At 40.7% G+C, this 10,955-nt stretch overlaps 2 protein-coding genes across 2 annotated transcripts; one reads left to right on the top strand and one right to left on the bottom strand.

Annotated features, from left to right (window-relative positions):
- Window positions 1-2,851: 2,851 nt before the first annotated feature.
- LOC309492978 (THAP domain-containing protein 2-like) lies at window positions 2,852-4,706 on the top strand (the record flags this gene model as incomplete). The annotated part of the gene is given in 3 exon segments (XM_082162006.1): window positions 2,852-3,051; window positions 4,519-4,648; window positions 4,650-4,706. Coding segments are annotated over 3 exon segments (270 nt in total). The 5' UTR covers window positions 2,852-2,968.
- Window positions 4,707-7,843: 3,137 nt separating this feature from the next.
- Window positions 7,844-9,978, bottom strand: LOC309492977 (zinc finger BED domain-containing protein 4-like; the record flags this gene model as incomplete). Its single annotated transcript, XM_082162005.1, has 4 exons — window positions 8,991-9,978; window positions 8,706-8,894; window positions 8,277-8,593; window positions 7,844-7,921 (listed from the first exon to the last, which is right to left on the bottom strand). The coding sequence occupies exons 1-4, from the start codon at window positions 9,916-9,918 to the stop codon at window positions 7,844-7,846; spliced, it is 1,512 nt and encodes a 503-aa protein (XP_082018131.1). The 5' UTR covers window positions 9,919-9,978.
- Window positions 9,979-10,955: the final 977 nt, after the last annotated feature.

The raw sequence follows: 10,955 nt of genomic DNA, 5'->3' as shown, positions 1-10,955 counted from the left end.
ATGCCGCGGGCCGGCCCTGGCTATATGCTACTGAAAGTACCCTATGGAAAGTACTAAGTCTGCGACTGCACAGGGCCTCGCGCTAAAGTGACAGTTGATGATGTAAAGCCAATGAAAAGGTCCGGTTTTTGCCCTTCGAAATATTATTAAAAGACATGGCTACAAGTGAGACTGTGTATCGTGATTCTGTACTATTCTGCTAGTTGAAAATGTATTATGCAGTAACTTAACTATTATTCTGAGAGAGTGTGTGTGACAGTGATTTATGTGCATAACAGTTACATGTCAGTCATTCTTTTTTTATAGTCTATGGTCCGTCAGCGCGGAATCGCTCGTCAAGTTTGTAGAGAGCTTATTCAGTCCATTTTAAATTCTGATTTTGGCCGCCTCTCAAATGGGTTAAACCATAGATATATTACCTATGAAGTTCAAGTAAATGCGCTAGAAAATCCGCGCTCATTCAAGGATGTGCATTTATTGCATGGACGGAGAAAGCGGCGACACCTGCAGGATTTCATCTGACGGTACATAAACATATTATAATCTATCTGTTCCGTGAGAGCAGAACAAACGAGCCTTTATAGATGTTTTTAAATCTGAAAACTCCAAAAACCAACGAAATTGTCAGACATCCATTAGTGCATGTTCACAGAGGAAAACAACTGAAATACAGCGCTGGTTGTTCTCTCGAACGATACTCGACGACAATCCAAAGCCGTGGGCGAAGTAATGGGTGTATTAAATTGTATGAAATAATCCCGAAAAAAGCACAAACTGCAGAGATGGCAAGTTCAGCAGCTAAAATTTGCTGAGGTTGAAGTGAGTAGTGACGCGGCTAACAGAAAACAAACGGCTAGCATTAGCCGCGTTTCCACTGTCGGGCCAGGTCCGGGCTAGGGCTAACAGCGAGCCGAGCCGGGCCAGTGGCCTCGGGCCTCAAGCACCGGGCTTGCGTTTCCACTGCCGGGCCATTAGCCCTGCAGCGCTGCCCTAAACCCCGCCCTTAACACGCCTTCCTGGATCAAACGTCAAACGTCATACAAGTGTAGTAGACGGTCCCTGCTCCACTTCTGAGTCAAATAAAGCACTCTGGGATGACGATTCTAGCACACAAAACATAAACACGCATATGAGCCACTTATGCAATATTTTATTTGTTTTCTTAGGAAGTTAGAAAACTTAGAATTTATGAAGATAGCATGTATTAACTCACCGTCCGCGGCTGCCATAGTGTCCCGACTTGTCCCTCCACTAACAGAGGGACGGTGACCCAGCACACCGTCCATCAAGTCGAACCATGGAAAGTTCCTTCTCTGGGCACCGGTTTGTCCATTGTGCGTCTTAATCGCCTTGTACTGCGCCCGCAACTTTTTTTTTTTTTTTGAACTTGAAGCGTTGTTCGCTGAATGCTTAGCTTAGCAAGTTCAGCAACGATTATTTTATAACGTCCTCGTTTCTGCACACGCCGTCAAATTGACGTTGTACCCTTTCTTCTGCCCAAATGCTCAGAAGAGCTTTGGTATCTTCGACAGACCAGTACAGGCGATTCTCCATTTCGAGCAGCGTTTATTTTTCGCCATATAAAAAAGTGAAATGTGCATCTTGCCGCAGACCATAACTTTCCCTAACACCGATAAATCCGCCTTTTACCTTGACCACGCCTCTAGCCCGAGCTGGCCCAAGGTATTCGATGAGCCAGAAATCCTGGCCGTTGGCCCCGAGTAAGCCCCGATCAAGCCCCGGAAGTGACAGTGGAAACGCGACTGGCCCTGGCACGCACTAGCACGGCCCGGCCCTGGCCCGACAGTGGAAACGCGGCTATTGACATCAGCGGGAATCCACCTGTCACTCAAAAGTGGACACACCCTTAATTATGCAGAACTTTAAATATTAATCAACTAAACGGATGAGTTATAAAAAAATGCACCCCCCTCACAGTTGTTATGAAGGGCAAAATTAGCTGTATAGACCAAAGCCACATAGAGAACCAGGCTGTAAACATGTTTTTTTCTGCAGTAAAGTTGGTAATTTTAACATGGGGGAGATACAGATTTGACTCACTTCTGCAGCCAGCCTCAAGCGGCCAGTCAATGAATTGCAGTTTAACTCACTTCCGTGTTGGTTTCAAGAGAGAGACAGGGAGGTTGCCACTTGGTTCACGCACAACTCTCTCATTCGTCGTGACGTTATAACATTTCGTCTCGTCTCGTTTTGGTCAACGAAAAAGCAGAGACATTGTAGCATAGTTTTTATTTTGTAAACCACATTTAGTCTCGTTTTTATTCGTCAACAATATTGCATTATACATTTATTTTAGTCATCGTCACATGACCAGCATTTACGTTGCGTCTCATCTCGTTTTCGTCAGGTGATAAAGGTTCGTTGACGACAATATTTCGTCATAATTTTCGTTGACGAAAGCAACACTATAGAAAACGTTAAAAAACGTTAAAATATTTTTTTAATATGAGTATTGTTATGAAATAGCATTATAATAATTTGTTGCATAGCCTATCTGAACATTATACTTTTAATGCTAATCTTTTAGAGATCAACTGATTGATCGGCTGGTGACCGGAATTGGCCGATTTTCACGTGATTTTCAGTCTGACATATGCCGATTTTATGCCGGTCAAATGCACTCGGGCGCCGCATGATTAACATCGTGCAACATCAGCATCACACGTGCACACACACATGTAGGAAACCTTCCGAATTACGTCCATTTCAGGCCACAAGCGTGAGTGGCGCGTGAGTGGCGCGTGAGCAGCGCAAGTTTTTTTCTGCGTGCATGTTCAATGAGTGCTCGCGAGCAGGAGCAGCGCGTGAGCGTCCATAGATACATACACTAGATGTCGCCTTGGGGTTCTAAGCATGCGTCAAAACCGCCGTCATCTTGGAACAGGGGTCTTGTCATAGGAAGTAGCTAGGTAACGCTGCTATCTCCGCCTGTACTTCGAATTCATGGATGATGCCGGACTTTTGTGCTGCGTATGGATGTTCACACGAACGAAATCTAAAAACCAGACAGCAAGGGATTACATTTCACAAGTGAGAATGTGTTTTATGATATTGAATGATACAAAATTATATTTCTGGTTACGTTGGTTTGTTTCAGTCCTTCGTTAACGACCACAGCTAATCCATGCTAGTTAGCTAGCTAGTTACCCATTAGTTTTTGACAGTTAGGAAACCCGACAATAAACAGAATGTATTTATATTAGGGCTGGGAATCGATTAAAAAAAAATAACTAATTAATTGCACAATTTCTGTAATTAATTGCAATTAATTGCGCTTCCCCCAAGCTTGTAATCATCAATATTTAAACTTAGAATCACCTAATTAAACAACACAGGAAAAAAAGGGAACAGAAAATAGCCCTATATTAAAATATTAAACATCAATATATCAATATATTATTCTTTTTCAATAATCAATCAATATAATCAATTTAACAGATTATTATTATTATTATTATTTTATTAATTATTAAAACAAAATATAGTCCTACAAAGCTATTATTACCAGAGCATGTGATCAGAGCAGGTCATTTTACCATTGTTGCCCAGCATGGCTATACCAGCTCAGCAAACAGAAGTCAACAGAGAAATTTCACGTTACTTGAGTGGACTTTACTTTTCCAGTGCTTAGTACATGATTGAAGCCTTTGGGCCGTTAACGACAGAGCCGCCGACACACACACACACACACACACACACACGGAACGGAGAGCTCGCCGCTGCTGGGCCATTAACGACAGAGCGAGCCGACACACACACACACGCACGCGCGCGCGCGGAGCACAGAGCGCGCCGACCGACCGACACACACTCACGCGCGCGTGCGCGCGGAGCACAGAGCGCGACGCACATACCGAGCGGAAAAGACCCGCTCATGAAAGCTGCCCGAGAATGAAACCTGACCGCCGAACATGGAGGGGCGGGACGGCATATTTCGGCCTTTTTAATAGCAGACGCAACAGGAAATCATTAAAACGAGGCAAAAAAAAAAAGTGCTGCGTCAATTGCGTTATTTTTTTTTTTACGCGTTAAACATTTCAAATTAATCGCAAAGATTAACGCGTTAATTCCCCCAGCCCTAATTTATATCAATGTAATATGATCGTAAGATGTTGGAAATGTGGACAGTTGTTTTGGTCTCTATTCAATAGTTTCTCCGACTGGCACTGTGTGGCCGAGTTCAGTCTCCGTCTATTTCCAGCTAGCATGCTACGCTAACTTCAGTCAGCATTCTTGGCTAACGGAGATGAGTCTTAAGTTAAAATGTCCACCTGAACAAGTTTATCCAAATATACTGGTTCTGGCTGTTTACCCCGATTGTATCTGATGAGCTACGACGTGACGAAAAAAAAAAACGGAAAAAAAAGAAACGGTTTACAACAACAAAGAACCGGGAACAAACCTTTTCAGCCAGGCCCTTTACTCTGCTCTCACTTGGCTATGTCCCTTGAAGTACACTAAAAATACTATAGACTTATGGATTTGTTTTGTTTGTAGATTCCCAAGTGATAAACAGAGACGTCATTCATGGACAATAGCACTCAGGAGAGAGGGCTTCGAGCCAAAAGACCGCACCTTACTGTGCAGCTGTCATTTTCGGCCTGAAGATTTTGACAGGACTGGACTGGACTGGACAGACCATCCGTTTACGGCAAGGAGCGACCCCCATCCATTTAGAATTTTGAATTTTCCTGATCATCTTTCAAAAGTTTGCCACAGCATTGTATCCATTTTGCATGCAGTAGGCTAAGTAAGTAGTGATAGTTCATTCTAAGTTTACTCATGTGGAAGAATGTGACTAATAAACTTAGGCCTACTAACACTATGCATTATATTTTGAAAAAGAAGTAGATTATCTTAATATCAAAACCTTAAATTTTCTCTGGACTCAATGATAAATATGTCTGACCGTTGGAACGAACCAAAAAAAATAGAAAATCGCATTCATGACGATTTATGGTGATTTCATTTCCGTTAGACCCTTGCCTACATTGACGCTGATGCATTAAAGAGGAGGGGCTCCCCTGTTCCAAGATGGCGGCTCTATTGACGCATTCGTTCCAATGAACTGCCGTAGCCAAGGCGACATCTAGTGTATATACCTATGGTGAGCGTCAAGCAGGAGCGTCGCGTGATCGTCTATTTTTACTGCGCTGCTCACGCTCAATTAAAGTGAAAGCACACTTTTGATGGACAAAATAAATATGATTTCACACAAAAAGTACCTAAAATGAACATAATTTGCATGTATAGTGTGTTTGAACAAGAACTGGAGTAGGCTATGTCAGAAAAGAAAATGAAGACTCAAAAATATTTATAGAAAATTTACCCATTTAAACTTGTTTTTATTAATCAGTTTGTGTAAAAGTGGTGTTTTATAAAAGAAAAATATATATAGAAAATAAATATTAGCGTGTGTGTGCTGTAAAGTGATTCGAAAAAATGAAATCGGAATCGCCTAAAATCTGTATCGGCAGGTCAAACTCAATGAAAAATCGGGATCAGCCTAGAAAATTGTAATCGGTGCATCTCTATAATCTTTCTGGTATCAAACACCATCACATAATCTTATGTCCACCTAGATGTTTTATTTATTTATTTCTACATTTTCCGTAGTATTGTCGATGGGTTCAAAAACACATCATGCAAAAGGGGAACCTTGGCCAGAACCTAGGGGTATATGGGGGGCCTTGTCATGGAAAAGTTTGGGAACCCCTGGTTTGGGAACCCATTGATTCACACAACGTCACATCACGCACTTAAAGCGCTTCTGTGAATGGAGGAAACAGAATAAAACTAAATATATATATATATATATATATATATATATTTATATATATATATATATATATATATATATATATATTAGGGGTGTAATGATACGCGTATTCGTATCGAACCGTTCGGTACGAGGCTTTCGGTTCGGTTTTCGGTACGCATTACGTACCGAACGGTTCGTTGGACCATTTTTTCTGGCGACAAAAAATTCGTTATTTCAAATGAAGGCGCGTCGCGGGTGGCAAGCGCGCTCAAAGAGGCTGGCGCGACCACAACATCAACTGGCAAATGCAATGTAAGGAACGAAACTGAGCTACTCTTATTGTGTTTGTGTGGACCGTTTATCAGTTTTGACCTGTGAAGCGGGACTCGCGAGCCCTATGCACGAGCCTGATCAAGCAACACCACACAGCGCTAAGAGATCCAGACCAGTAAAGAAAGCATTTGAATTTCAAATGCTTTTTGAATTCGCCACTGAAGTAATAACATCGCTGCGAGATCTAGTGAGAAACATGCACATTTCTCTGTTATTAACGGATCAAACAGCGCTGACGTGGAAACCAGGAAGAAACATCGTGCCATGAATGAACTGGCCGGTGTCCACAGATCAGCAACATTCACCGTGGAATGGATTTGCTGTAGTAACACTAACTGCAAGGTATGGAAGTTTGTCAGGAATAGTGGGCTATAATGCCTTCAAGTAACATTACGTCGGTTTTATTTTGACATTATGAATACAATTGCTGCCCTCAAATGTTAATATGAACTAAAATAAACCTGTGTTTATAACTAGCCTACTACTACAATATTACATTTCATTTTGTCCAAGGAGCTGTTTTGTTTTATATGCTCATAAGAAGAGTCAAGTATAGCTCCATTATTGCTCAGTAAAAAAAGCAACAAAAATAAAAAAAATCATACTTTATGATGTTAGTTTCATTAAATAAAATAATAATAAAAAAAATTTTATTCAAGGATATTTCTCTGGCATTTATTTATTTTTGCTGTATGGAAAACGTACCGAACCGAACCGTACCGAACCGTGACACAAGTGTATCGTATCGAACCGAACCGTGAATTTTGTGAACCGTTACACCCCTAATATATATATATATATATATATATATATATATATATATATATATATATACTATATAGGCCTAAATGCAAAATATAGGCTATTTCACTTAAATAATTACAGATTAACAAAGCGAAAGGAAAAATTCTGCTGAGCTCGGTTCATGCGATGGGGTCCAAAGTTCATGTTAAGGAAACCGAGACAGCAGAAAACGGCATTGTGCTTGTTTTCTGTATTTACAAAAGCTTTACAGTTTTGAATACTTGTTTGCTTCTATCCGTATGACCATAAATTATGAAGTAACAGGTTCCTCAGAAGGGCAAAAATTCCTGTGATCGTGCCGACGCCTCACACGCGCACATGTTCTAGCATTGCTAACTTGACATCGCAGCATGTTCATTATCAAAATAAAATAGTCAACCAAACATATAGAATGTAAACCAAACCATGCCCATGCTACAGAGGTAGCCCTTCGTTTAGGAACAAAGTCCTCGGTTTGTCTTGGCTGGTCCTTCTCCTGCTCGGAGCCACCCGGTTCTGTCTCCCCGCCATGTTATTCACGTTTCTGTCACAGTGTCTGGTTTGTGTTTCCCCGGGTGTCCACTAGAGGTCTCTCTCTCTTACTGTCACCATTCATTCTGGAACTGCATTTCCCACGATCCTTTGTCTGTTCTCATCACTCATCATTGCATGCAGCTGTTTCCCATTACATTGTTTAGTTTCTGTGTATAAATACCCTGTCTGTTTCAGTCCATGTCACGGAGTTGTCATATATTGTCACCACACTTCTGAGGTCTGTTTCTAGTCTGTTCTTGTTTTGTTTTGTTTTGTTTTGTTTTGTTTTGTTTTGTTTTGTTTTGTTTTGTTTATTGTTGTTTTGGATTTTGGATTTTGGATTGCTAACATGGATTTTGAACCTTGCCTGGATGATGACGAATTGGATTACGCTTTAATAAATCATTACCATCACACTGCTTTTGGATCCTGCTTTTGGACACTGTGACAGTTTCTGCCTGCATCCTGGTAGTGATGGGCAGATCGAGGCTTCATGAAGCAATGAAACAGTTGAACCAAATGGTCCATATTGTTTCGAGGCTTCGAATCAATCCGACACCCGTCTCAACGGTGACACCTAGTGGTCACTTGCAGGTGTGACAAGCCTTGACAAGCCATTAAAAAAAAATTTTTTTTTTTTTATTATTGTATTTTTCTAATATGTGAAGCTTGTAACCTATAGGCTCCTCACTGTGCATAATGTTATTTTGGTCCTGCAAAATGAATAATAAAAGAAATCAAGCCACAATGTCTCACTTTTTTAGAGATTTTTATTCAAAAATATGAATTTGTCTGCTGTGGAAGGACTTAGCCTACTTCTTTTTTTACAGATAATTTCTCCAGCCTTTGAAAAAATCCTCTCACAAGGGACACTTGTTGCTGGCATGAACAGATATTTTTTAGCAAGGATATACAAATGAGGAAAGATTACTGCTCTCTCTTTCCAGTAAGTTAGTGGATCATGAGTTCTGGGCAAATACGCATCGTTGAAGTATTTTTTCACTTCCACTGTGGCATCAGCTGTAGCATTGTGTAGCATCTGGGTTTGATGGATACGAGTATCAAAAAGTTCCCATAAACTGTCCTGTGTTTCTACTGGTGTTGATGGTGATGGTGATGGTGATGATGATGATGATGGGTCTGATGTTGACATTTCTGGCTCTGAATAAAAATGAAAACAGCAATTAGTAACAAATCCTAAACTGACGGCATATATGAAGTATATATTACATAATTCAGATTACATAACATGACACAGACTGAAACTGCTTACCAGGATTTGTGTTTGAACGCATCAGCGAAGCACACTCCAGTGTGATGTGCTTTTCAGCGTCGTGGGCTTTGGCAGCATTTCCAAATGCCACATTTTTTAACCTTGGGTCCAGCAGTGTAGCCAGTGCCAGGGCTCTAAAACTCTCATAACCTCCACATCTGGAGTGCAGACCTTCTTGCAGATGTGAGCCTATGAGCCAAAACAGGATAAAAACATATTTATAAGAATGACAATAATATGACAGTTGTGGCAAATTACATGGGTAGAATGGTCATTGTGGCCTACCTAATTGTACAGTTGATTCCTGTGTTGCATTTCCTTTTTTCTGTGCAAGCTTGTGCTGCAACATCCTGTACAGTGGTATAAGCTTTGAAGCAGACACTCTCTTTTCCTCGGACATCTCTGTTGTTGCGAGTTTGAATGGTTGCAGTAGTGACAATGATTGTTGAATAATGTCATAATCAAGACTTGTCAGGGGAGCAGTATCATTGTCTAAGTTGGAAAGTGCAGCAGCCACTGGTTCACGTTGGTCGTACAAGCGTTGTAGCATGTCGAATGTGCTGTTCCATCTCGTCTCAACCTCCTGTATCAGTTTCAGAGTTGGTCTTCCCATCAAGCCCTGCATCTCCACAAGCTTGTCCTTTGCTTTGCAGCTGGATCTGAACAACCCCACTATCTTTCTGGCCTTCTGGCGTATTTCATTGATGACTGGGGTTTGATCTAGGGCCTTTTTCACAATCAAATTTAATGTATGAGCAAAACATGGGACATGGCGAAGGTGGAGTAGCTGGGTGCTTAGGATCATGTTGGATGCGTTGTCAGTCACCATGCACTGAACTTTGGAGGTTATTCCCCACTCAGCCATTAGCAAGGCTTTAGCCTCCATGAGATGCTGGGCTGTGTGGGTCTGGTAAAACCTCCTTACACCCAGTACAACAGTTGCCATTTTTGCCTCTGGTGTTATGTAATGGCAAGTCACACCAAGATATCCGTCCATATTAATGGAGGACCACATGTCAGCCGTTAGGCTAACAAATTCGGCCTTTTGCAGGTCCTCCATTGTCTTCTCCTTGGCTTTGTCGTACCTTTCGCTGACCATTGTTTTAAGCACCTTCCGGGATGGGAGGACATAGTTTGGATCAAGCTTGTTCACAAAGGCCCTGAATCCCTCATCCTCCACGATGGTGAAGGGCTGCAGATCCTTCACCACCATGTTTAGAAGAGCCTCATCCAATTCCCTCTGTCTGACTTTTAAAAGAGAAGATAAAACATACTTTCAGACAAATACATTGAAAAAAAATACAGCTTCAAATAGTGCACAGCTATTAAAAGTAGCCTACTGGTTCATTATTTGGAAACCTTTCTAAACAAAGTTAGGTTATAAACGTTTATGCTCAGTGTGCAGAGAAAAATGTAATGGAATGTATAACTACAACAAATAGGAAAACCAAAATGATGTCGTCACTGGCAGTAAACTGGGTACTCATATGTAGACCTATAAAATGTATATATACACAATATTATATTATATTATATTATATTATATTCACATTGAAGCTATTTTTAACATGATTGTCAGTTGTGATTGGGACATTAGGTTGTAGGGCATAGGGCTATGGACTTTCTAAACAGTGTCCCAAAAGTTTGTAATTATATTTCAATTATAATTATATTTCAAACAATGCATACCTTGCTTAGATGACCCAGCAGTGTCAGTAGCAGGCCTAGGTACAGGGGGAATGCTACCATCCTCTGCACCCTGCAAAATGGCAGGATGAGTGCTCCTCAAATGGCGCATCATGGATGATGTATTGTTGCAGTAGGCTAGCTGCCGATCACAATACACACATCTCACTTTATTTGGGGTTTCCAAATGGAAATGCTCCCACACCACAGATGTACGGCATCTCTTCTGGGGAGCCTCCATTTTATCTATCTATGTATCTATCTATGAATCTATCTATGTATCTAGATATAGTCTATCTATGTATCTAGATATGTATCTAGATATAATCTATCTATGTATATATATGTATATATGTGTATATATATATATTAGAGGTGGGCATAGATAATTTTTTTTAATCTAGATTAGTCTAGATTAATTTTGAAATTAATCTAGATTAATCTAGATTAAAATGGCTCATTTGAATTCTGCCGAAGGCATTCAGAATATGTGTGCTACCCAAATAATGACTATAAAAGTAAGTCTTTGAGAACTGGTTTCTCAAGCCAGGTGGCGCATTAGAC

This window comes from Leuciscus leuciscus, assembly GCF_965113295.1.
Source record: "Leuciscus leuciscus genome assembly, chromosome: 2".
Lineage (NCBI taxonomy): Eukaryota > Metazoa > Chordata > Actinopteri > Cypriniformes > Leuciscidae > Leuciscus > Leuciscus leuciscus.
The sequence above is the reverse complement of the archived record's forward strand: the minus strand, read 5'-3'. Positions and strand labels throughout refer to the sequence as shown.